Raw genomic sequence first — 26,991 nt, 5'->3', positions numbered from 1 at the left:
CTCTTCAGTTCATTTTCACGCACTTCACCCTCCTACCATTATTGCGCTTTCATTTTATTCTATTTTACTAATTTGGTAAGCACTGGAAAATCAACTTAATAAAATTGGGTAGAAATTGAACTTTCCTACACCTCACCACACCAAAATAAGGAAGCAAAGACAGCAACAATTGCCCTTAATGTATATGCTTAATGTAAGGAAGCAAAGACAGCACCAAAAAATGCTACCTTTGAAAAAAAAGTGCAAACCCAGAAGACAAAAATCAAAAGGGGTACCAGCAGTGGCTTAGTTAGAAGTACAAGAACGTGTTTTGGAAGAAGGTTCTCAAGATGGTTGAGTTAATCTCGTAGATGTCTTCAAATTCAATCTATCAGGACTGTTCAGGAGTAAGAGGAAGGACATTGTCCATTTTCCTTCATACACTGAAAAAGAATCCAATTTTGTACACCTTTTTCCCTTTACAAGAAAAATGTTCAAAAAGAAGATACAAGCTAAAATCTTAAATGTATAAAAAAATCATGTTTACACGGTTACACTAGGTAGAGGAAAACAATAAAATCTCATCAGTTTCATTCTGTGGTAACAGTATCAGCCACTGAACTTCCTTCTTCTTCTTCCTCTTCTTTAGAAATAGATCTGCGGCGACCTTGTAATGTATATGCTTGATAACCGGTTGGACTGCAGAGCTGACCCGAGTTACTCAGCGCAGATTTCTCAATGTCAATCCTCCCAGCAATAAAAGGAATTGGCCTTTCCATTAAGGAGGGAACCGATTCATCTGTCTCCAGCATTTTAACAACCTGATCCATTGTTGGCCTAGCATATAGCTGTGGATGAGAACACAAGACAGCAATCAACACGTACTTCTCGAGAACTTCTGGTGGACCAGGCTCCGGAATGCCATCTTCAACAACATCCAAAGCACTACCGTTTCTAACCAACGACCAAGCTAAGTCAGTGAGTGCAGAGGGTTGCCCATCATCGTTGGTTTGAAGAGCCTTTTTCCCACTCAAAAGCTCAAGAAGCACAACACCATAACTGAACACATCACTTCTCTCTGTCAACTGTCCATACAAGGCATACTCAGGAGCAACATACCCCATAGTCCCAGCCACTCTAGTGCTCATATGCGTCATTCCCTCAGGGTTGAACTTGGCCAACCCGAAATCCGCCACCTTGGCTTCAAACTTATGGTCCAGAAGTATGTTACTAGCTTTAATATCCCTGTGAATGATGGAAGGTTGAGCCCCATAATGCAAATAAGCCAACCCTCTAGCAGTTCCGAGAGCAATCTTCTGACGAATAGGCCAAGTCAGATTTTTCTTAGAAGAACCAAATAAATGATCATAAAGACTCCCATTTTCCATCAAATCAGTCACAATAATCCTCTGGTGCCCCTCTAAGTTGGTCGTGGCAGTACAATAACCTCTTAAGGTAACAAGATTCACATGGCGAACACTCGCTATAACCTCAACTTCGTGAGTGAAGCTAGCATCCCCAGCAACAGAACAATTCTTGAACCTTTTAAAAGCAACTGGACTACCATCTGGCAACATCCCTTTATAAACATTCCCATAACCCCCACTCCCGATCATGTTATCCCTCGAGAAGTTCCTAGTAGCCTTTTTAATCTCATCAAAACTGAACCTAATCAAAGTGGTACTCTGGTTCATGGAATCCAACCCAGAACCCAAACCCAAACCAAGTTCAGATGTTCCAACACCCTTCTCTCCCGCAAACTCGTTCCTCCTCTTCAATCTAAGGTAAGTCCAAACACCAGCAAAAACAAGCAAAGCCACAAAACAGAAAACGGAAACCACGATAACAATTGTTCGGCGCTTGCTGCTGGAACTGGAGGAGGAAAAATTGAGGCCGAAGAAACACTTGGCGTTTCCTGGGTCAGTGACACCATACTGGTCAGAGAGAGAAGCGGCGTAGATCGTGGTATAGGCTCGGCAATCGGTGACGTTTCCGACGGTTGGGCCGGTCAAGTAGGAGAGAAGGTTGGAGAGTTTGGTGGTGCAGAGGGCGCAGGGGGCGTTGTTTTCGAGGGACTGGTTGCAGTTGGCTTGGACAGCCTGGATTGCGGCGGAGGGGACGGTGGCTTCGAACTTCTGTTTGGTGGTGATGTTCATGCAGCCTTGGGAGATCCACTCGGTTTTGAGGCCGCAGGAGGAGCGGATATCGATGCTCGGATCGAATTCGTTGATGAAGGACTGGAAGGAGGTCCAGCAGGACTCGGAGGCGTTGAGCGGCGGCACGAAGAGGTTGCTGCGACGGAGGTAGTCCGCCTGGAGGAGGTGGAGGGCCTGCAGGATGTAATGGCACTGCGTGCCGGAGTCGAAGGAGGGACGGACGCCGCCGCCCACGACGCGGAGCACGGTGATGTTGAGGGGACAGGGAACGGTCTCATTTGCGGCCAGAGAAGGAAGCGGAAGAATAAATGAAAAAGAAAAAATAAAAAAGAGGGAGAAATAAAAGGGAAGGGACATTGCAGTTCTTGTGTTTGTGAATGATGGTTTTTGAGTTTGGATTATGTTCGGGAGATCTGAGAGTGAAGGGTTTGGTGACAAGAGAGGCTTTTCATTTGACCACTATAGTTGTGAGTCAGTTTGTGTTATGTTATGAGCTTTGTTTGTTTGTTTGTTCAAACTTGATCAGCTAACCAAACTCACTTCTCTTATTGTTTATTCATTTTTTTCATGCACTTACTAAGATAACTACCTTCCAAGAACTACACTCTCATCAAGCTAACAAGAAAACCATTGAAATTTCTTAGATTATCAAGAGTGGTATGCTTTTGACCCCACTTCTGTGTCAAACTCCCTTTAACAACCCATTCATTCATTTTTTAATTTCTCCTCCAACTATTTCTTTGTCTCTTTCTTTTCCCCATTAGACTTACATCCTTTCAATTCACATTTTCCAATTACTGTTACCAATTTCAATATACAACCACAAATTTTAATCAAAATACTTTTCTTTCCAAATTTAATAATTCATTTTCAAGACTTTCTTATTTTAATATCTAAAGCATTACTTCATCAAACTAATTTTCATCTTAACAGAATCCAAGATGGTGGTAGATCTTGGACTCCTAACAACCTCAACTTGGTCCACTCACAATAAAGAGTAACCATAGACCACCAAATTATTAGAAAAAAAAAGTCAAAACATGGGATGGGTTATGACAAATACAAATATATTAAGAATACATAAATTAAAAAATAAAATTTTAAAGAAGTTTAATGAAAAAAAAGTCTTTTTCTCAAAAAAAATTATAGAAAAATCTGTACAAACTTATCTAAAAAGAGTCTTTTCCGTTCTTTAAACACGTTGCGTTGTTTATTTATGAATATTAGAGAAAACCTTCAGTTCTTAATGAAAATCTAGGTTAATTTCATAACTAATGAGGCATGTGATAGATTTTTCGTAATAAAATATTTTAAACATGATATAGTTATTATTTTAGTCCTTTTTTTCATTGATATTTTTAAACCAGACGTTTGTATATTTTAAGTAATTACCCATTTAACTCTATATGTATAAAATAATTTCATTTTTAATATTAAATATTGCAATTTACATTTCTAATGTTTAACTAAATAAAAGAAAATATAGTTAAATAACTTGCAACAACTCTAGGCCTACCCTTTTCCTACTGTGCCAAAAGTGAAAAGGGAAAAAATAGACACACATCTGAAACGGTCAAAGATGGACCCTCCCATTTGAAGAGATTGGGCCAATCAGAAAACTGAGACGTTTATGGCTTGGCCCCGGCTGCTTCTTCCTGCACCTCCATACCTTCTTGTGTCACCCCCATAAATTTTTCTTATTCCAAAAATACCCTTTTCAATATTTCGGATTACATAATCCGGAAGTCTTTTTCTAGATTCAGAATTAGCTTCCAGATTGTGTAATCCAGAAGTCTTTTGTGATTAGCTTCTGGATTACATAATTCGGAAGTCTTTTCTATACATAAGATTAGCTTCCGAATTATGTAATCTGGAAGTTTTTTTTTTCAGATGTGTTATTAGCTTCCGGATTACATAATCCGGAAGTCTTTTCTAAATATGAAATTAACTTCCGGATTATGTAATTTGGAATTTATCCGGATTACATAATCTATAGTCTTATTATTTCAAATTCAAGGGGTGAAAAAAAAAGGATAAAATGATATTTTCATATTTAGTATGGGGGTGGCACAAGAAGGTATGGAGGTGTAGGAAGAAAGAGTCCTTGGCCCCTTACTCCTGTAACTCCGTATCTTCTTGCGTTACCTCATAACTTTTATAATTTGAGAAATACTTTTTTGAAAAAAAAATTGTATCGGAAGGAGTAATTTTGATCTGGAAATATATTGTGTATTACGTAATCTCAAGTAGCTAGGCCCAAATCCGGTTGAATGTTCAAGATTATGTAATTTGGCTAAAATAATAGGTGTTGGATCTTAGGGACATGGTCACACAAGATTGATGACATCAGTTTGTAGAAAAAAAGTTGTAATTCAGTTCTTGATTCTCTAGCTGATATCTTGTACGAGTATCTTGCATTGTATACTTATTTTATTGTTGTCGTATTATCCTCTTTATTTTCCTTCAAAGTATGTAGTATGTTACCTGACTTAACCATATTTTTAGTCATATCAACAAGGATGGAATGTTCATTCACTTTTAATTTGTCCGCATATGAACGATCAATTAATGTATCCTACAAATCATGATTATGGGTATCACATATTACCTTAAGTACCCAACCTTCACCCTTTCCAATAGGTTTATCTAGCAATTTAAAAAAACAATCACATTTTGTAGTACTAGTTACAATAACCTCCAAATCATCCTTATACTTTTTGTACCTACCTCGTTTCATAACCTAATAGGACATATGCCTTTCTCCCATGCTTTTCATTTGTTGTGTTAGTCCTAATAATGACAATAAAAAAACTAAGTCCATAACCAACCTACAGACTCATTCAAGTAAGTCTTCTCACGAACCAAACACCTACACAAAGTTATTCCAACAATATTACAATATGAATGAAATGAAATGTTATTCACCTCATTTGTTGTAAAATGGGTACCATAGTCTCCTTCAACCAATTAATGTTCATGTACATAATTCATTAAGTCTTTGATACCAGATTTCTACTTCGTCGGCTTTTTTTGTAAGCAATTCAACTTCCATGTCCATACTTCCACCTTCATTAATAAAACATAAATTTCCATTTTATTATAATTTTCATTCAAATTCACATAGTTATGCGAATTAAAAATTGCATTCAATTTCCCTTTCAGATTGAATAATACATATTTCATTTGATAATTAAAAAATAACTTTCAGATTGAGTAATATGTAACTCGTTTGACAACTCAAAATTAATGTAATCCATAAGTCATTTGATAACTCAAAAATAGTTTCCGGATTAGGTAATTCATAAGTCATTTGATAACTAAAAAATAGCTTACAAGTGATCAGTTATGTGTATTTTGGATTGTGTAATTTGGATTATTAATTTGGTGAATCTTTGGATAAAACAATTTAGAATTAATTAAAAGGGTGGGACAACTTATAATTGGATTTAGAAGAATGTTTTAGATTAGGTAATTCACAAAGCAAAGGTTTATTTTGGATTACATGAAAATATATTTAGGATTACATAAATCGAAAGCTAATACCGGATATAGAAGTAATTTTTAATAAAATATATTATGTATCACATAAACCAAAAGCTTTCAAATCTTGAAGTAGCTTCCGGTTCCAATTTTTTTTTTTTAATCTTCGAATAAAATAATTTGGAATTAATTAAAAGGGTGGGACAACTTATAATTCAATTTAGAAAAATGTTTTAGATTAGGTAATTCATAAAGCAAAGGTGTATTTTGGATTAAATGAAAATATATTTAGGATTACATAAATCAGAAGTTAATACCGGATATAGAAGTAATTTTTCAATAAATATATATTATGTATCACATAAACCAAAAACTTTCAAATCCAGAAGTAGCTTCTGGTTCCAATTTTTTTTTTTAAATTACTTTCGAATTGTCCAAATTCGGTGAATAATTTCATATTACAAAATGGCTTTTGACATACATAATCCAAAATGGTTACAAAATACGAAAACAAAAGGGTGAAAGACACAATGATAAACCATACTCAAATAATCATCGTTTCCACTACATAATCAAAAAGGAAATGTGAAATCCTTCCAAAATACGTAAAGAACCACCTAAAAAACCTTCAATAAACTCAAATGGGCATCGGAGTGCCTTGGGGTGTTGGGATGCATGGGACTGCGACGTGAGAAAGTTAGAAAGGAGAAAGAAGGTGAAAAGTGTTGGGCCAATTAGTGTCTAAGATCAAGAGGGGGAGAGCGGGGTGACTTGAGTTTTTAAAAAAAACTCGCAAACATAATTGTTTTTTAGTAAACCTGAGAAAAAGAACAAATTGATTTTAAAAAGAACAGATTTATTTTTTGTTTACTTTATCAAATCCAAAACCCTAACCAGATTAGTTTGAGATTAAATGAGTGATTTTCATAACAGTGTAAGCACATTGGCAACAACAAGATTAAGAAAGATTTTACACTAAGAAATCCAACTTTAAATCTTTAAGAATAATCTTGAAAGGAAAATGAATCTTGAACAGAGTTATTTTAAAGATTTTATTACTTTCTTTAATCAGCCAACACATAGATTCAGATATCCACAAGTAATCAAGAACTTTTTCAGAATCTTGAAGAACATAATGTGACAACCCAGAAAGAACATATTCAATTTCATATCAACAAATTTATTTTATCACAAATTATCAATTATGAAGAAATGAGTGCAGGGATTGAGAAGAAAAAGGCACACACAATTTATACTGGTTCATTCATCAAAAGCTACATCTAGTCCCACCTCACACCAAGGTGGATTCCACTAAATCAAACCAAAACTCTTACAAAACCTTGTGGTTCTTGAACCCTTCAAGAACAAGGCACACAATGCTGAAAAATACTATTTTAGCAACACTTACACTTCAAGAAACTTTATCAAGAAGTGCCTATACAATCACCTTTACACAAGAAAGAATAAGAAAAGAAAGCACCTGAAAAGAAGATGCAAGAAACCTAAAACAGCGACACTTTTCTGCAGCACAGCAATGACAAAACCTCAAACCTTGTCCAAGGCACACAATGAACAAGCACACTTGAATTTCTTTAAGAAAACCTTTTAAAAATCATTCAAAGCTTTTATCTCTCACTGAAAACTCTTTGATTTGTGTTAAAAAAACGTGATAGTTCAGTGTTTTTCATGTGAAATGTGTCTCTCTTTATATAGAAAATAGTTTATAACAGTTTTTCAAAAAATAATTAAAAGTTGTTATAAAAAGAACAAGTTGAAGTTAAAATAAATGGATTGTTTTCTTTGAATAAACAAAAGATGATTTCCAAACCACTTCCAGCTCAAATTAACGGTAATAAAAAGGGCTAAAACAAACTTTTTGGTGCCAAAATTGAATTTTGAGAAACTGATTTTGAGAAAACTTAAGGTAGATTTTGAGAAACCTTTTAAATAACTTCTTATGCTTGAGCTCACTACCTTGGTTAGGGATATGAAGTAGATCACAATGCAAAAGACTATCTTAAACCACCTCTATCCTATATTGACCACTAATTACAATATTATAAACCTTCAAAGCTATTTTCTACATCAAACACACACTATGACATGTTCTGAAGAAACTTCTTCAATCTTCAACAAAAAGTTGTCTGGGATTTTAGGGTTGTATTCTTTCACTGATAGGCAAAATCATATTTTCACATTTATTATGAGGGTGACGCAGGAATATAAAGAGGTGCAGGAAGAAGTAACCTTGTGGCTTAAGAGTACTAGTCTAATCCAATGTTTCTTTATAGATTGTTTATTCATGTACCTCCATCACTCTTTTAGTCACCCCATACTAAAGTTGAATTTACTATTATACCATTCAGTAAATAATATAAATATTAAACCCTAAACCTAAATTTACTTTACCTTTACACTTTCTCTTTGTTCACTTTCACCCTTCACTCATGCCGTTTTCACTCTTCTCCCTCCCATTCCAGTGCACCTCCAACCTCTCCTTCATTCTGGTGGTGTTCCACTTCATTTTGGCGCACCTCCAAGGTGATTTTCCTTCATTTTTGGCGCAGCTCCAGTGGTTTTTCGTTGTTTTCTCGTCTCCCACTTCAGATTTTCTAGTTGGAGAGGTGCATATTTGCATTTTTTTTAGTGTTTTGTTGCAATGTTTGGTACTTCTAGTTTTATTTTTCCATTTAAAAGTGACGAATTACATAAATAATAAGTATAAAATGGGAATACATAAGAATTGGATTACGTAATTTGGAAGAATTGGATTTTGAAAAAAATGTACTGGATTACGAAATCTAAAAGTTATTTTTTATTTGTAATTAGGTTTTGGATTGTAAAGTTGCGATTACGTAATCCAGAACAAATGATGTTTGAAAAAAATGTATCGGATTACGTAATCGATAAGTAATTTTGATATGGAAATATATTGTGGATTACGTAATCCGGTAGGTAGGCCCAAATCCGGTTGAATGTTCTGGATTATGTAATTCGTTATTTTAAAATTTAATTCCAATTTAGTTAATCTATTTGTATTTTTGTAATATTTATCTTATTTGTAAATAATTGAAATTGGCATACTATTGTGGAAAAATATGGCTAAAACAATAGGTGTTAGATCTCAGGGACATAGTCGCACAAGATTGACGACATCAGTTTGTAGAAGAAAGGTTGTAATTCAATTCTTGATTCTCTAATTGATATCTTGTACGAGTATATTGCATTGTATACTTGTTTTATAGTTGTCATATTATCCTACTTATATTTCTTCAAAGTATGTAGTATGTTACCTAACTTAACCATGTTTTTAGTCATATCAATAATGATGGAATGTTCATTCACTTTTAATTTTTCCGTATATGAATGATCAATTAATATCATACAAATCATGATTATGGGTATCACATATTACCTTAAGTACCCAATCTTCACATATTTAATTATAGTTTAAATAAATTAAATTTGTATATTAAATGGGAATAAGTTATCTAATATTTTAATTTGCTTATTTGATAATTGATACCGCAACTATGTGTATTTATCTAAATGGAAATAAATATTGTTTCATATTTGTGTATTTAATTTTACATAAAAAAGTTTTAATTGTGAAAAAATAATTATTATTAGAGAAGTTCTAAAATTATTTTCCTTAGAACCTATGGGCAACTAGAAATTCCAAGATCTCACCAGACCACATACGAAGATTTAGTAACACCAAAAACTAACTAAACACATGATTAAACATCGCTAACCATAATTAAAAATTGGACCTGGGCCTGCCTAATAATCTATATCAATCAAAGGCCCAAAAATCATCAGTATAAATAGAACCACATCCCAAGAGATATGATGAATCCAATCCTTAAATAATATACTCACTCTAACTAAAACTAATTTGAGGATAGAGTATCTTGTATATATTCTGGCGTTGAGTAATCATTAGAATTAGTTTATTTCAAAAAGATTAGATGTTTACATGTTTTTGTTTCCGAAATTAATTACAAATTTTAATAATTATATAAATTATTAGTGAAATATGAAATTATGTCGACTTAGTTGCTATGTATATGTTGCAGTTTTTAATTTTTTATGAAAATTACAGTAGTTATACGTGAACTGTTACTTTAATTTTAATTAATAAAACTTTCTAACTTATTATGTTCATCACAACATTTTGTTGTGAATATAATATATGTTCACTGAATTAACTAAATTAAGGAACATCACAAAACAAATACCGCAAAGAATTGAATAATAAGAATAAGAGTAAAAAAAGAAACATATTAAATAAGAATTTCAATTAAAGTGTTACGATTCCAAGTCTGATTTTGGTTTGATCTCACATTAAATAAAAATAAACAAGAAAAACATTATATATAAAATAATGTTCATAAATTTATTCTCTTAAAGTTTTAGTTTAAAAATAGTGTCTTGATTTTATTATATTGAATGTTTATGGCTCATAATGCATAATGTTTTCAAAGTTTTCCCCAAAGAACCCAACATATTATCGTCAATTAACTACACTCACTCAATAAAAGAAATTAGTGATATAAGGCAATCAACAAAATAGGTATAAATAACTTTCTAATTAAATTAATATTAACACATAATTTTAATTATTTTAAAAATCGAAGTTGAATAATGTTATACTGACTTAAGACATGTTCGGAACTAAAATTTTATGATATTTGGGATCTGATCCACATAAATAAAACTTAACAATCTGTAATAATACATTTGCATCACTTAAAAAAGTTCATCTTTAAGCTAACATTAAAGTAAATTTTAACACACATAACCTAATTACCGATGATTTGATGTTTTTGACGTGGCAGGAAAAGTAAAAAATACCCAGCAAAACCCTATAGAAAGAGAGGAACAAGGTTGTTATGAAGTTATCCGTAGAAACGATTGAACACGTAGGCATGAAGAATTGCCGACAAACAGTAACATGTTTTTAATTTTTATCGCTACAAACAGAACATGTTACAAGACAAATCTTCCATGAATGAAGCCAAGAGTGGGTTGGGTTGCTATAAGCAACAATCCCAATATCCAAGAGGAGACCACAGACACCAAACACAGCTTTTCTCTCACCAAAGAACCTACCGTGACAATCAGTAAACCCCTTCTTTTCTTCACTTTTGTCTCTTTCTTCGTCCCCCACAATTCAAATAACAACAACACATATTATCACACATTTATATATAGTTTATAAAGATAAAGAATGCTATACTGCATTTCTTTTCTTCTTCTCTACGTGACGGATGATATGATAATCCGCAATGATAACAGTCTAACTAACAAGTTACTGTGTCATTATATTACTACCATGTATTCTGATCATCCAATGGTTCACTTTTGCGTGAAAGGGTCATAAATTTATTTTGCTCAGACAATTAAACTAGAAAGCGACATTGCAAGAAGGTTGTAGTTAGTTGAATGTAGAAGGCGAAGTAATAACTAATGTTGATGTCTGCCCTCTTCGTTCATGCTTCTGTCTCCTGGTCTCCCAACCCTCTTTGCTACAACTCTCAAGAAAACAAAAACAAAAAGTATTTGGTTCATTAATCAAATTCAAAGTATTGCCTTTATGGCATTCCAGCTACCCCACTTTTACTTCAACCATGAAATGTTTGATTAAATTTCTTTTGTCCTTCCTCAGGATTTATTTCGCCTTCTGGGTAACTGAGATGTTGTGTTGCCATGTGATTTCAGTGCACCTGTTTCGATACATTAGTTGTTGCGTTGCTTTCACCTCTCCCTCCCTCGAGTTTCGTTCATTCTCACATTGCACTTGGTTTTTCTGAATTCTTTTCTAGGAAAATTCTTTTGAATTGAAAGCTCTGTTCGGTTAAATTAGCGTCCACAACCGTTCCCCACATTTTGACCTCCTAGATTTTTATCACTGGTTGGATTTTCCTGCTTCATCAAGTTTCTGGGTTTGGGTCGTAGAAAATGGAGGACGAGGTGGATTCCCCTGTTGGTGTTCTTGAGGATTATTTTTTCAAGAGTTCAGAATCAGAAAGTAGTTCTTCCAAAGAACCTGGTACCACTACGGATTCTGATAAGTCAAAGCCCGGTTCTAGGTGGCATTCGTTTCTTCAATTGTTGAGGGTCAAATCGAAGAAGCCAGTAGCCACATTGTACCCTCTCAGTGTCCTCAAGCTCTCCAGAAGATTGAGCAGTGGCATGAGGGAGATTGTCATAGATGCAGATTCGTCCTTGCATAGGTCACCCTGGGAGATCTTCACTCACCATGAGATACAAATTGCAACCAATCACTTCGCCCAAGGTATGCAACATGTTTAATGAATTACATTAATGTTACAGTTAAAAGTTGTTCCAGTAATAGTTGCCTGATATTGATGGATTTGTTAACTTACTTCAAATAAAAACGAAGTTAAACAATCTCATTCAAAAGGAAGTTAACTTACTTTCTTTTTATTTATTCTTTAGTAGTTAACATGCCCCTTAAAGAGATTAAACTCGTTATGTTGGTGGTGCAGAAAATTGTATTGGAAAAGGTGGTTATGCTGAGGTTTACAAAGGGTGTTTACCAAATGGTCAGCTGGTGGCGATTAAACGATTAACACGTGGAGAAGAAAATGAAACTATAGGGGACTTCTTATCAGAACTTGGCATAATGGCTCATGTAAACCATCCCAATACTGCTAAATTAGTTGGCTATGGAGTTGAGGGAGGAATGCATTTAGTGCTTGAGTTGTCTAAAAAAGGGTGCTTAGCTTCAGTGTTGAATGGTAGGAACAATTTTACTTTGCTATCGAGACAGTTCTTACTTACCATTACAGTAAAATTTTACTGTTCTTAATTAATATCTCACTGCTGTTAGGTTCCAAGGAGAAGCTACCATGGTCAGTTAGACAGAAAGTAGCATTAGGAACAGCCAAGGGTATATTGTATCTTCATGAAGGTTGTCAAAGAAGAATTATACACAGGGATATAAAAGCATCAAATATCTTGCTTACTGAGGACTTTGAGCCGCAGGTATGGATATGATTTTTGGATTCTTTAGTACAAATTTGATTCCATGGTTAATCACCACATATTCATTCTTTTTGGCATTTTTTTAATGGTTTGTAAAGACAAACAAGTTTTGGAAGATCCCTGATTTGTTAGGACTGAAGTAATGAAACCTGTCTCTTTTCCCGTTTGTACTCTAACAAAAATCTCCAGTGCATTGTACGTAAAGTGGACATTATTTCTGCACAATGGTATGAAAATAATAAACTTCTGAAACGTTGAGAATATTTTTGGGCAGATTTGTGATTTCGGGCTAGCAAAATGGCTACCAGAGAACTGGACCCATCACACCGTCTCAAAAATTGAAGGGACTTTTGGGTTTGTTGTCACATTCTTATTAAATGATTTGTACTTTTTTGTAACTTGCTATTAACTCAACTTTCAATAATGACTATGCAGTTACCTTGCTCCAGAATACTTGCTTCATGGGATAGTGGATGAGAAAACAGATATTTTTGCCTTTGGTGTAGTGCTATTAGAATTAGTCACTGGGCGTAGAGCAATTGATTATTCACAACAAAGCCTTGTTTTGTGGGTATGTTGAGCACTTGAACCAAAAAAATAAAAATGTGTGTGCCTGAACCTCTAACAGGGTAGTTTCTTATTTAATTTCTGTAATACTTTTGCAGGCAGAACCTTTTCTGAAAAAGAATAATATTAGGGAGCTGATTGATCCTTCACTTGCTGGCGATTTTGACTGTCGGCAGATTAAAATTATGCTCTTGACAGCTTCTTTATGCATTCAACAATCCTCCATTCGTCGCCCCTCTATGAACCAGGCACGTCCTCTTGTTCTTCTCAAATTTCAACACACCAATCTTTTCACCTTCAAATTTGCCTTCTTATCTTCTAACTATGACATGTGAATAACTGTTTCACCCTGTTTTCCTTCATGAATTTATATTTCCAAAAACGTTAAACCCTCAGGAAAATGGAACTTTTTGTTTGATTATAACAAAGTTCATCACTTGGCAATTGATCTATTGGTGCAGGTTGTACATCTTCTGAATGGTAACTGCTCTAGGTTCACGAAGAAATCTCAACTTCCATTCTTTCGTAAAGACTTTCAGGAAGAGTTCATTGATTCTGATTAACTGAAAGGAACGTAAATCATGAGTGACAGCAACACTAAATTCTGATTAAATGATGACAGTGATGTATGTAATTTGGCTTTTCTCTGAAAAAGGACAAAAAAGTTAATTTTCCCCAATACGCCATTAAAGGGGTTCGAGTTTCTACACAGACTCAAACCGAATATTCTGAATTCTATGTAGTCTCTCAAATATTGATTTTTGTGAAGAATTCAAAATGCTTAAATTATTAATCACTCCAGAGAAAAAAAAACTACTTTATCCACATATTTTATGAGGGTAAACTTACACATACGGTTTTACGTAGTTATGCATGTTTCACTAATTAATAAGGCGAAAAGACTATTTACAATTTTATTTTAAGAGATATTCGTTTTTATTTTTAGAATTTTAAGAGATATCATTGATTATCAAAATACATCTTTTAAGATGAAAAGAAAAAAAAAGTCATATTAAAAGAGAAAGAAACAATGGAAAAAGTGAACTGTCACTCTTTTTTTATCCTTAAAACAGTATTTGAAGATGAGTCAATTATTTTTATTTCTGATCTTATAAAATTATTATTTTAATCTTTAATGTTGTAAAACAATATTTAATCATTTAATGTACTTCTTTTATCATGCCTTCTTGTGCAATATTAATAATTAATTTTTCATTTACAAAAGGTAAGGACCTAACAAATTAGTTTTTCCTATTTGTTACCTCGACGATCGCCACAGAAACCACCTCAGTAAAACTATGCTAACGTCTTTTGTTACTTATCTTTTTACTTAGTTTGAGGTGAAAACTGGGGAAATTATACATTCTATATCTTTTGTGCATCAATCACCCAGAAAAAAACATTTATAACTGTATAAAAAAGTGAAATTTGACTATTAAATTATAGTTTTATAACTTCACGATTATTTATCAAATCTTGTTAAAATTAAATAATAATGATATAATGTGATCAAATTGTCCATATTTTAATATATTTTAAAAAATATATATTATGTTAATTATATATATATATATATATATATATATAAACAAGACATATGTAATAACTCGACTATTATAAGTGAAATAAAATAAATCATAGGCTCACACATGTGTTATGTGTACAAAAGTTATTTTATACGGAGATTTCTGAAAAGAAAGAATAATACTTTTTGGCAGCTCTCTACTTCTATTTAAAAATATTGTCTTTCACTTATAATTTTGTTTGCTGGGTAGGTGTTAGACATAATCATTACAATTACCAAGCCACACAAGAGAAAAGATTAAACTAAAGATTTTAAAAAGAATTCATGAAAAAATTTAACATTTATAATCAATCACATTTATTTATTAGCTACTAAATGTATCACAAACATCATTTAAATGTACATTTCATTTGAAATTTTTGGAAGATTATATTAAGTTTGAATTTAAAAGTGATTCTCTACCATAGACTAAATGATAAAAACATTCATTAATTATTGTTACCTACCTTATACATCTAAGTCCAAAATATTAAATTTCTTTAAAACACATATGTTCATCTAACTTAATAGAAATTTAACTTTTCTCAAATGATAACATATGTGACAACCATAAGACTATGAGCATATAAAAAAGAAAAATGATAGTTAGAAAACACAAGAGAATTACCTTGATCAAAATTTTGTTTATTTAAGATAGGTCTACTCCTTTTTATTTCTTGCCTATGACTTCAGTATTTAAAAAGAATAAATTATCATAAAAAAGACTTAGAGTCAATGAAAAAAATTAAATAATTTAGATTCTAATGAGGTGATGTGACGTGTCAATCTATCAATCAGGTCAAGTTTTGAAGAAAAATAAAACATAATTCAATTGGTAGATATTAAATGGTTTAACATTTAGTAATTAGACAAGAATAATTTGATCTATCCTTTATATATAATTAATCTTAAAAAAATTACAAAAACATAAATTTTAATTTAATAATTAAATCGAAAAAAAATCAATTTTTAAATATAAAGTTATTGACGTAATAATATTTAGTAAAAAGTTATACTAATTCTCCCATTTTTTATTAATTAAAGTTATTATTAAATATTTTACAAAATTAATTAAATTGGCTGATTGAATTGATCAATAATATATTGAGTCATAACAAGTCGGAAAAATTGTGAAACAAAAACCTTTCTAAAAAAATAATTTAATTGGGTATAGAAAACCAATTTAAACGGGTAGAACGAACAATGCAATTTCTTTTTTATATTAATTTAAATTCCTATTTAAGTTTTTTTTATATAGTTTTATGATAAATTATTATTTAAGAGTTAATTTTAAAACTATTTACTTAATGTTTAGGTATAATTACCTTATTCGTCCCTACATTAGGATCAATATTTAATTTACTATAGTGATTTTAAAAAAAATCAATTTGGTCCCTATGTTTTTTAAAATGTATACAAATTGGTATTTTTCGGTAAATTGCACCTTACGACGTCAAATGTTGTTTATGTGGCAAAAAGGTGAGATTGAAAGATGTGACATGTCAAGACCAGATGCTGACGTGCCAATTGAACCATTGAAATTAGGATTGGAATTCGTTGACCACCACTTTTCTCCACCTTCCACAACCACCCTTTTCCCTTTTCTCCCTCTCTCTCCTCCACCATCTTCCAACTTGGATCACAACCTTTTTCACAAGTTTTTCCGATTCATTCCAACCTTAACACCTTCAATCACATTGCACTTTTGTCATCATCATCACATGCTCCATTTCCACACGTCCTTCTTCTGACCTTAAACTTCCCAACCTTGGCTTCACCCAATGTTTCTCTCACTCAAAAGGTAATACCAATCACCCCCCCCCCCCTTCTCTATTTTCTTGCACAAATGTTGACTATTCTTTTATCCACAGACAATATTTGACAAGAACCCTACATTGGCCTCCTCATCGGAGCAACCAACTACCATTATCTGCACCCTAGTTAGAATCTTGCTGCCTCACTGGTATCATCTATTCTTGATTAAAACCTCACATGAAAGATTGCATGTCTTAAGCAAACAATATCCTTTTATCACTGTTGATAAAGTTCATATTTGTGACACTTGTAATCGTGCAAAATAGAAGAAGCTACCTTTTACTCTATTGCTACCTCTTTTGTTTTTGATATTTTACTTTTAATATTTGGGGACCATGTCCCATTACTTCTATGCAAGGTTTTCATTCTTTTTTTTTATTGTTGTTGATGATTACTCTCGTTATACTTGGATTATTATGCTACATAATAAATCTGAAGTTCATCAGCACATCATTAATTTATCGTTTTTTGTTCAAAATCATTTCAAAACCACTATTAAAATTATTCGAACTGATAATAATGCAGAATTTGCTGTCAATTTTTTTTGCTTCAAAAGGTATTACACATCAAACTTCTTGTGTTGAAACACCACAACAAAATGACATTGTTGAACGAAAACATCAGCACATATTAAATGTAACTCGTGCTTTACTTTTTCAAGCTCATCTTCCTCCAATTTTTTGAGAGTTTGCTGTCAATCATGTTGTTTTCTTAGTCAATTCTATTCCTACTCCATTGTTAAATAACATTACTCCTTATGAAAATCTTTTTGACAAACCTTATGACATATCTTTTTTAAAAGTTTTTGGTTCTCTTTGTTATGTTAGTACAATTACTACACATAGAAAAAAAAAGTAGATGATAGATTTGTTAGAGGTATTTTCTCGGTTTCTCGCATAATACAAAAGGTTATATTTTCTTAAATTTGAAGTGTCATAGCATAGAGATATTCAGACATGTGATCTTTCATGAAAATTATTTTTCATATAAATAGGACTGTGGCTTGACTAGGGACCCCAACCGTTTATCTCTCCTTGTTTCTAACAAAGATAATTCTGCCTATGATTTTTTCTCTGATACTGCACCTCCTCCGAGCCACCAGCATCTACTCCTGCATCCAGAACTGCATCTCTAATAGAGCCGCCACCTCCTGCTCTTCCACCTAGCACCTCACCTGATCTCCCTCGACGATCCACTCGTCCTTGCCGATAACCTCTCTATCTTGTAGACTTCCAAACTGCAAACAATATTGTAAGTAGTCGATATCCAATTCACTAGTACTTATCTTACAATTCAGTATCTTCTAATTTTAAAACTATTATCTCTTCTATTAACTCACACCCTGAACCATGGTCTTACACTGAGTCTTTCGAAAGTGCTTCTTGGCAATCTGCCATGCAAGCTGAGCGTCAAGCTCTTGCCACTAACAATACCATTGGCAGCAAATGGGTATATAAAATCAAACACAATTCTAATGGCACTATTGAGCCTAATAAAGCACGATTAGTTGCCAAGGGCTTCACCCAACTAGAAAGCTCAGACGTTTTAGACACTTTTGCACCTGTTGTCAAACTCACAACACTACGTTTACCTCTTGTTGTTGCCACCACTAAAAACTGGATTTTAAAACAACTTGATGTCAATAATGCCTTCTTTCATGGTGACCTTCTTGAAGAAGTCTATATGACCCCCCTAGCCTTCCTTTTCCTTCTCCCTAACATGTGTGCAAGCTTCAACATTCTTTATATGGTCTTCGTCAAGCTGGCCACCAATGGTATGTCAAGCTTTCCACTTTTCTTTTATCTAAAAAATACTTTATTTTTGTCGTTGATCATTCTCTTTTTCTTAATTACACTAACAATAAACTCATTGTCATTCTTGTTTATGTTGATGACTTGGTATTAACTAGTGATGACATAGAGGAAATCAATGCCATCACAGGCTCTCTTCATTACCATTTCAAGATAAAAAAAACTTAGGTAATCTCACCTGCTTTTTGGGTTTTGAAATCGCTCGTAACAGTGTTGGTCTTCATCTCAGTCAACACAAATACACCCTTAATCTCATCCAATAAACTAGCATGCTTAACTCTGCACTTGTGGTCACTCCAATGACTCACACCTCTCGTCTTTCTCTTGATCACGGAACATCCCTTGATGTTGATGCCACTTCTCAATACAGAAGATTTCATGGCCGCCTCATATACTTAACCAATATTCGACCAAACATCGCCTTCGCTGTCCACAATCTCAGCCAGTTCATATCCACACCCACAACTCATCATCAACAAGTTGTCTTTTGTCTTCTACGATACCTCAAGGGCAACCCTGGTGATGGCCTCTATTTTTCACACACACCAGCATCCTTCAACTTTGTGGTTTTAGTAACTCTGACTGGGCCACATGCCCTGCCACACGAAAATCAGTCACTGGATATTCCATCTTTTTAGGGGACTCCCTAATTTCATGGAAATCAAAGAAGCACATAATTACTCTATACATAAATACTAGCAAAAACACATAATCATCACTGAATAATAGTTCTTTTATTTATTTTTTTACTCACTGGCGGAAGCACAAACGTTCTTGCAAATATATTCAAAAATACATTTAAAAATTTTAAATTTATAACTGAATGAACATAATTATATTAAAGCAATTACATCATCTTATTCATCCTCATTGTAAATCACTAATTTTGATTTGTTACTAATATAAAACTAAAAAAGATGAATATAATAATGAAAAGAAAAAGAAGAAGAATAAGATGAAAAACTCTAAACTCTAAGAAAATATCTATTTTCTATACCCTTTTCTCTTTTCCAATAAGAATGACGTATTTAAAATAAAATGATAAAATGAAATATTAATATAATGATAAAATAGAAACAAATTTGTGTACACCAAAAAAAAGTTATAATAGAAAACTTTATATAGAGGTATAACAATTCTTTCCAAATTCAAACAAACGAAAGAATAAGGGTAACAATAATAAAATATATTTTTTTTAGTGAAGTTAAAGTAACTACCAGTCAAACCACTTTTCAATTTTCAATTCAAAATTTTATTTCATTCATTATTTTCAAATAAATGGAGAGTACTTCTCAAACAGTTTCTTTCAAATTTAATATTAACCTATTTTTTAATTTCAAATTTAAATAATTATAAAATAAAAAAATAACTAAAATAAAATAATAAAATGAAAAATTGATATAATAATAAAATATGAAAAATATTTTTACAACCAAGAGGAATTCCTTATAGTCAGGTATAGATATATTATCTTAAAATAAATAAAAAATTAAATTACTTAGTATTTATTGAATTTATGTTTTATTTTTAGTTTAAATAATAAGGAGCAACATTATTTTAAAAACCTAGAATAACTAACCTAAACAGAACAAAATTTATCTCCTTAAAAACCGAACATAAAAGCACCAATTTTATTATTATTTTTTTTTTTACATTGATATGAAGAGTGTTGTTAAATACAAGTCATCATCCTAATCTTAGTTGAAAAATAGGAACTGGAACCAGAAAAAGAGGGAGAAAGGGCGAAGAAAACACTAATACAACAAACTCTATCATGGTAGATAGGGAGAAACTATAACCGAAATACGTAGTTGAACTGAGAAAATTCACATAGAGAAACATCTATATCACAATTCATTGGCTGATTAATTTTTCAACACTAAATGAGTGTGAGAAGTCTTTGATCGCTGTCGCAATCTGATAGGATTTTTGTTTCGGGCGGCGGCGACGCAGGTAGACGCAACTGAGCACGGCGGTGCCGAAGGAAAAGGAAATTATTAATCATGAAGAAAGGAAAGAGTAAGAATGGCGGCTTGTTGCCGAATTCGCTGAGGATTATCTCTCTGTGCCTAAAGACTGTGTCAACAAATGCCACTACCGTTGCTTCTACTGTGCGCTCTGCCGGCGCCTCTGTGGCCGCATCAATTTCCTCCTCTTCTGATGATCACAAAGATCAGGTACTGGTTCACTCTCACATGAATTTTTTTTTTTCTCGTGAGCGTGTGTTAGTTACCAATTATCAAACAGGAACAAGGCCTTGATTACCTCTTATGAGGGAGAGCAATGTGTAAATATAAATGCAATGATTCTGTAAATATAAATGCAATGGTTTTGTAAATATAAATGCAATGGTTTAAACTGAAGATATTGGCGAATATTACTTATTTACGACATGTTTGAAACTTTTTTTTTTACTTCTTTCTCTCCTATTATAAGTGCTAACAGTACTTATAAGTGCTTCTTATGATGTTTATCCAAACAGCAGTGTTTATCTTATGAAAGTGCAAACTGAGTTGTCTTTACTAATTTGTTAATTGAAATGAGTGTAAAAAAATTCAGGAGAAAATTGTATGAAAAAAATCAGAATTTTTTTTTGTTTATAGGACTGGTTTCTGGGGACAATATTTGTGAATCTACTCCATAGTTTTTTTTTTGGATTCTTGAGAGATATTATTGTAATTGTAGAGGGTGTTAATTTCATATTTATCCCAACTATGTAAGATATTAGATTTGGAATCTATTTTGTTTACTATTTATCGATAGTTAGACATTGGAATTTATACGACCTTTAAATTCTCTATATAATTGATTTTCCTTCAGATCTTGGTTTAATAGCTTTGACTTGGTCGATAGATTTCCCTACATTTTCAGACTCAATGCTTTCCATTTTGGCTAATTTTCCATTTTCCAGTCAAAAATATGTTCACGATGATTCTACTTTATTCTTCTTTGAACTTTATATTTCATGGGCTAATGTATCCAATATGGCGTCCTACTAATTATAATTTTACCTTTTACTACTTCGTCGATAGGTAACCTGGGCTGGTTTTGATACACTGGAACTTGATCCATCAAACTGCAAACGCATTCTTTTACTTGGTTATCTGAATGGATTTCAAGTTCTTGATGTGGAAGATGCCTCTGGCTTCAGCGAACTGGTCTCAAAGCGCGATGGCCCAGTTTCCTTTCTACAGATGCAGCCCTTCCCTATCGGTGGTGATGGCCACGAGGGATTCAGAAAGTCACATCCTTTACTGTTGGTTGTTTCTGGGGATGATAATAGCAATGTTAACCGGAACAGTACTTGTTTGAGTGGTTTAGAGAGCGATGATAATGTTGAGATGAATTCTGGGAACGATTTCAAATCTTCAACAACCGTTCGGTTTTACTCCTTGAAGTCTCACTGTTACGTTCATGTTCTGAAGTTCCGTTCCACCGTGTGTATGATCAGATGCAGTTCACAGATAGTAGCAGTTGGTCTTGCCACACAAGTATGCAGTGGTTTTTCCTGTGTTTTGTATAATTTTTTTAATACATATATAAGAGCATTGTTGTAGATATAGATAATGATCTTTTTTGACTTAGCTTGTTTGCATAATGTATACAATAATTGATGTTTTTCTTGATTACTTTTGCAGATACACTGCTTTGATGCTGTAACTCTTCAGAATAAGTTCTGTGTTCTCACTTATCCTGTTCCTCAGTTAGCTGGACAAGGAACAACTGGTGTTAATTTTGGTTATGGTCCGATGGCTGTGGGTCCAAGGTGGTTGGCATATGCTTCTAACACCCCTCTTCCCTCTAATTTAGGTTGCTTAAGCCCTCAAAACTGCAGTACTTCATCGGGCATTAGTCCATCAACTACTCCAAGAAATGGTAGTTTAGTGGCTCGTTATGCAGTGGAGTCCAGTAGACACTTGGCTGCTGGAATAATCAAATACTGTCAAGATCTGCTTCCTGATGGCTCCTCTTCACCCATGTCATCAAATTCAGGCGTGAAAGTCAATAGGGTTACAGGAATTGATACAGATAATGTGGGCATGGTTGGTATTGTTTCATGATGCCTAAACTACTTAACAAATTAGATATTTTTTGTGCTTTATATGAGATGTTAATCTCCAAACTTTTTTTGTCATATGGTTGATTGCAGGTAGCTGTTAGGGATTTTGTTTCCAAAATGATCATCTCACAATTCAAAGCACACAGTAGTCCTCTTTCTGCACTATGTTTTGATCCTAGCGGGACCCTTCTGGTCACTGCATCTGTCTATGGGAATAACATTAATATATTTCGTATAATGCCATCATTCACATGCAAGAGTTCAGGAATTCCAGGCTCAAATTGGAACTCTTCTCACGTGCATCTTTATAAACTTCACCGTGGAATAACACCAGCTGTCAGTACATCTTAGTTCTGATGAATTTTATTTTTTGATGATATTTCTTTTATGGTTTGCCTTCCCTCCCTTTTGATGTTTTTTTTTTCTTATTTGCCAGATGATTCAGGACATCTGTTTCAGTAATTTCAGTCAGTGGATTGCAATTGTCTCCTCCAAGGGTACATGTCATCTTTATATTTTATCACCTTTTGGGGGTGATACTGGTTTTCGAATTATTAGTTCTCAGGGTGAAGAACCGTCCCTACTTCCAGTTTTTCCTCTACCTTGGTGGTATACACCGGGTTCCATTTCTTATCAGCAATCTTTGCCTCCCCCAGCACCTGTTGTCCTTTTCGTGGCTAGCCGGATAAAATATAGTAGTTTTGGATGGCTTAATACTGTTCACAATTCTGCTGCGAATTATACAGGAAAAGTTTTTGTTCCATCCGGTGCTATTGCTGCCATCTTTCACAATTCCTTATCTCACTCGCAGCTTGTTAACTCAAAGGCAAACCCCTTAGAGCACATATTGGTATATACACCTTCAGGTCATGTTGTTCAACATGAACTTCTGCCATCTGTTAGTTCAGAAACAAGTGATACTAGTTTGGGAAACCAGTCGACTTCACTCCTGCATATGCAGGAGGATGAGTTCAGAGTCAAAGTTGAACCTATTCAATGGTGGGATGTCTGTAGAAGGTCTGAATGGCCAGAAAGAGAGGATACTTGCATCAATACCTTCGATAGGCAAGGAGGTATTGATAGAGTTCAAGAGAAAATAGGTTATAGTGACATCTATGGATTGGATTTTTTGGGTATAAGTGATGGGGCAGGGGAAAAGATGGTGAAATCTTCTAGTGAAAATATGCAAGAGAGGTTTCATTGGTATCTGTCAAATGCGGAGGTGCAAGGGAATTTTGGAAGGTTACCCATATGGCAAAAGTCTAAGGTATTTGTTGTTCCAAGTTTTGATTTTCGTTATACAGTAATATGAATTGGTAGTTAAAACTTTTGTTTCTTCAGATTTGTTTCTATTCGATGAGTTCTGTGGGAGATACTTTCAGTGCTACTGGGGAGTTTGAGATTGAAAGGGTCCCTGCTAATGAAGTTGAAATAAAGCGGAAGGAGCTGTTGCCTGCTTTCGACAATTTTTATAGTATCAGATCAAGCTTGAGCGAGAGGTGTTGACTATTTTCTTTTTCATTTCTTCAGTGTCTGCGATCTATATGTGGTGCAAATGCTTTATCGAATGATGTCATTCTATCTTATTAGTACTACTTTTGAATGACAAAAGTGGACTGAAACAGTGGTATATAATAAAACAAAATTAGTGAGCTTTACTAAAGACATTAAAGAAACAATATAATGGGTTTTAGCAGTTCTAGAGTTCACTTATTTCTTGTTTCAGCGGAGAACGAGAAGGATGATGTTTATTATTTGAATACTTATTTTCACTTAAATTGGTTACCTTCAGAGCACATGATATTCGTTAATGTTGAACATGAGCAATCTAAATTTTACAGGAGAGTAGTTTATAAATTTCCAACTACAACCTTGATAGTGCAAGCTCACCCTAACATACTCTCACTGTATATAGGTAAACTGGATTTACTGTGTTTGTTCTCACAGTTGTTGAATCATTGCTTGTTGGCTGCTTCCTTGAATGAGAAAATGTGTTGTCTGTACCTTCCTTTTTGCTATTATATGTGTTGAGTCGGGATTTCGAAGTCAAAGACAATTTGACTTTTAATGCACACCTGTCAGAAGAGAAGACAAAGAAACAGAAATAAACGCCAGTATTATCATATGCTTGCGTTCAGTTGATGAATTGGAGGCATCTGCGAGGATCTATTACCTTGACCGATTAAGTATTGTCTAGCAAAATGCATACATTATCATTAGTGGCAACTGTTATCCTAAAGGACCGTTTTTTGTTTGTATGTTTTTCAATGATCTTACTGTGGTCATGCTAATTACTTAATGTTGGCTTTAAATTTAGAGGCCTTGCTGGGGAAAGATATTTAAGGCCTTCATCTCCCGTTCCCAATCAAGGGGATTATAAAGAGACTGCTGATGTGACAGTTATTTGTCATTCAAAGCCAGCATCGCTGAGTTCCACTGAAAGCTCTGATGGAGGTAAGAAACTAGTGTACTGTAAATATATTTCGTCCAGTTAGTTTTGTAACTTCTGTGAGGCAAATGGATGATATCATAAAATAACCCATTGGAGTTGTGCAAAAAAGATGATACACATTTTCAATATATTTCTACTTTTTTCCTACTTTAATGGAATGATTGATCAATAGCCTAGTACTACACATTGCACACCGTTTAAGTAATCTTTTATATTTTGCAATCACTGACATCCTCTTCTAAGTCTATTCTTAGTTTTTTATTTTGAATTTCGTGGTGGCAACCTCCCATTGATGTTATTTACTAATTTTTTCTAGGATCATCGAGAAGAATTGAAAATCTGCTCGACTTGGATCATGTTGCTTCTAGTTATCAAATACATGGTGAGATATGCCTGGAAAGAACGGGGACAATCAATGTTGAGCCTTCTCTACAAAACCAGATTGTGATGGAAAGTCCATCACGTGTGTTAGGAAACTCAAAAAATGTCGATTTTAATGCTGACCTTATTAGTAGTCCTTTATTCCAGAAGACAAATGTAACTTCTGATGGAAGAGATTCTATAGGTTTTGGGATCAATGAGAACTCAGCATTGGTCCTAGAACATTTTTCACACGAGACTGAATTCGTGGAAGCAAAGCAAGAAGGTGCTGGGATATCTTTAACAGATGGGCACTGCCAAACAGAGGAGCATGATGGAAGTAACCTGTTAACTGAAGTTGCAACTGATGATGTTGACAGCAGCAGTAGCCACCATGAAAAAGAGCAACTGGAGGAGGATGAGGAGAATGATGAAACGCTTAGTGATATATTTGATTTTTTCAAAGAAGGTAAAATATAAAGGCTGCAGCTGCATCTATTCTAAATTTTTTGTCCTTGGTTTGATGGTATTATCTTATTATCATCTGTTAGTCTATTACAAATAAATTCATTAATTTCACACTTTAGGTTGATTACAACAATCGAAGAATAAGTCACAGCGCCTATGAAGTCATCTCGTCATCTGTGCTGGCTGGAATCATAGCTAGGAAATATAAAATCAATGTAAATATTGTGAATAAGAAATGGCAAATGAGCACAAATTTAGTTGTTTGCTGCTGCATTGTGAAGTCTCGGTGGGACTCTAACCCTTGTACATTCTGTAAATGGAAATTCAACTATTCATGGGCTTGCTCACTGAGTCCTATAGTGTGGAAAGTTCTGGGGTAAGGGGTATTTTGAGTTTGTATTTACAGTCCTAAACTTATCATTTATCAATGTCTGTAAATAAGAATCAGGCATGGAATTCCCTTCAAGTTGTGTAAAAACTTGAATTTGGCAAGGAGAAGAAATGAAAACATGTAAAAGCTAAATTAATTGTGTTAACTGATGCTTCTCCCTCCCTTCATGCAGATGGTGTAGTATGATATCAGCATAGTGTGATGATTGATTATGTTAATGGACAGAACTGTCTTTCTAAACTTTGCTTCAGTTCCTTTTATTGGAGAGAAAAATGGAAAGTGCGATAATTATTGGAAGAACAATGTAAAATATAGAATGAGCAAATGAACTGCATGGTTGTGGCGGTCAAGGTACATAAGGATCAACAACCACATCAGATTAGAGTTTTATTTCATATGGCATCCCAAAAGAGTGAACACTAGACCCAAATGAATGGGACTCTATTTTCATGTGTACTTCCAAAATATTTCTTTGATTCTCTTTAGTATGAAGAACGTATTTTGACACCATTAAATTCCAGGAATTCTCTTCTTTTTATAGGAAAAATATTAAAATAATTTACGGTAATATATTTATTTTATTTTATTTCATTTACAAGGTGTTGAAAGTATAGGTTGAAGTTCAATTTAGTCTTTATTCAACATGTTGTGAGGAGATTACGTATTTAGACTCTAATTAGACTTTATTAAGATTTAGTTTTATAACTTTTAAATTTTAGGTGTATTTTGGTGAAATTCTTTTATCAGCTAATTGAAAACTTTAAGTTAGATGACTTTTTTAAGTTGGAAGCTAGAAATTTGAAAAGACACATATTAGATTATTGAATTGAAAATGTTTTATAAGATTCAAATACTATCGTTTAATTTCAACAAT

At 33.5% G+C, this 26,991-nt stretch overlaps 3 protein-coding genes across 6 annotated transcripts; 2 read left to right on the top strand and 1 right to left on the bottom strand.

Annotated features, from left to right (window-relative positions):
- Window positions 1–333: 333 nt before the first annotated feature.
- Window positions 334–2,837, bottom strand: LOC137814177 (probable LRR receptor-like serine/threonine-protein kinase RKF3). The gene has a single exon (XM_068616770.1). It carries the CDS (start codon window positions 2,490–2,492, stop codon window positions 570–572), a length of 1,923 nt encoding a protein of 640 aa, XP_068472871.1. The 5' UTR covers window positions 2,493–2,837; the 3' UTR covers window positions 334–569.
- Window positions 2,838–10,643: 7,806 nt separating this feature from the next.
- LOC137814176 (receptor-like cytosolic serine/threonine-protein kinase RBK2) lies at window positions 10,644–13,992 on the top strand. Its single transcript, XM_068616769.1, has 7 exons — window positions 10,644–11,916; window positions 12,131–12,382; window positions 12,475–12,629; window positions 12,904–12,983; window positions 13,065–13,200; window positions 13,295–13,444; window positions 13,658–13,992. Exons 1-7 carry the CDS (start codon window positions 11,580–11,582, stop codon window positions 13,757–13,759), a joined length of 1,212 nt encoding a protein of 403 aa, XP_068472870.1. The 5' UTR covers window positions 10,644–11,579; the 3' UTR covers window positions 13,760–13,992.
- Window positions 13,993–20,074: 6,082 nt separating this feature from the next.
- Window positions 20,075–26,632, top strand: LOC137814175 (autophagy-related protein 18g). 4 transcript variants are annotated; one of them, XR_011081612.1, is made up of 10 exons: window positions 20,075–20,563; window positions 21,419–21,877; window positions 22,025–22,433; window positions 22,541–22,782; window positions 22,883–23,713; window positions 23,788–23,945; window positions 24,764–24,900; window positions 25,215–25,727; window positions 25,846–26,102; window positions 26,290–26,632. XR_011081612.1 is itself a non-coding variant. In XM_068616767.1 (9 exons), exons 1-9 carry the CDS (start codon window positions 20,390–20,392, stop codon window positions 26,301–26,303), a joined length of 2,937 nt encoding a protein of 978 aa, XP_068472868.1. In that variant the 5' UTR covers window positions 20,090–20,389; the 3' UTR covers window positions 26,304–26,632. The 4 variants fall into 4 exon arrangements, 2 of the variants coding, with proteins under 2 accessions (XP_068472868.1, XP_068472869.1); XR_011081611.1 differs by having other exon boundaries at window positions 20,090–20,563; window positions 22,025–22,429; window positions 22,537–22,782; XM_068616767.1 differs by lacking the exon at window positions 25,846–26,102 and having other exon boundaries at window positions 20,090–20,563; window positions 22,025–22,429; window positions 22,537–22,782.
- Window positions 26,633–26,991: the final 359 nt, after the last annotated feature.

This window comes from Phaseolus vulgaris, chromosome 1, assembly GCF_000499845.2.
Source record: "Phaseolus vulgaris cultivar G19833 chromosome 1, P. vulgaris v2.0, whole genome shotgun sequence".
Classification (NCBI taxonomy): domain Eukaryota; kingdom Viridiplantae; phylum Streptophyta; class Magnoliopsida; order Fabales; family Fabaceae; genus Phaseolus; species Phaseolus vulgaris.
This window is presented reverse-complemented; position numbering and strand designations above follow the sequence as displayed.

Excerpts from the sequence above, each read along its gene's own strand:
- LOC137814175 (XM_068616767.1), top strand. The coding sequence starts at position 20,390 with ATGAAGAAAGGAAAGAGTAAGAATGGCGGCTTGTTGCCGAATTCGCTG. Across the intron at positions 23,714-23,787 it reads CCATATGGCAAAAGTCTAAG|ATTTGTTTCTATTCGATGAG; the intron begins GTATTTGTTGTT and ends TTGTTTCTTCAG. Across the intron at positions 24,901-25,214 it reads CACTGAAAGCTCTGATGGAG|GATCATCGAGAAGAATTGAA; the intron begins GTAAGAAACTAG and ends AATTTTTTCTAG.
- LOC137814176 (XM_068616769.1), top strand. The coding sequence starts at position 11,580 with ATGGAGGACGAGGTGGATTCCCCTGTTGGTGTTCTTGAGGATTATTTT. Across the intron at positions 12,984-13,064 it reads AAAATTGAAGGGACTTTTGG|TTACCTTGCTCCAGAATACT; the intron begins GTTTGTTGTCAC and ends ATGACTATGCAG. Across the intron at positions 13,445-13,657 it reads GTCGCCCCTCTATGAACCAG|GTTGTACATCTTCTGAATGG; the intron begins GCACGTCCTCTT and ends CTATTGGTGCAG.
- LOC137814177 (XM_068616770.1), bottom strand. The coding sequence starts at position 2,492 with ATGTCCCTTCCCTTTTATTTCTCCCTCTTTTTTATTTTTTCTTTTTCA.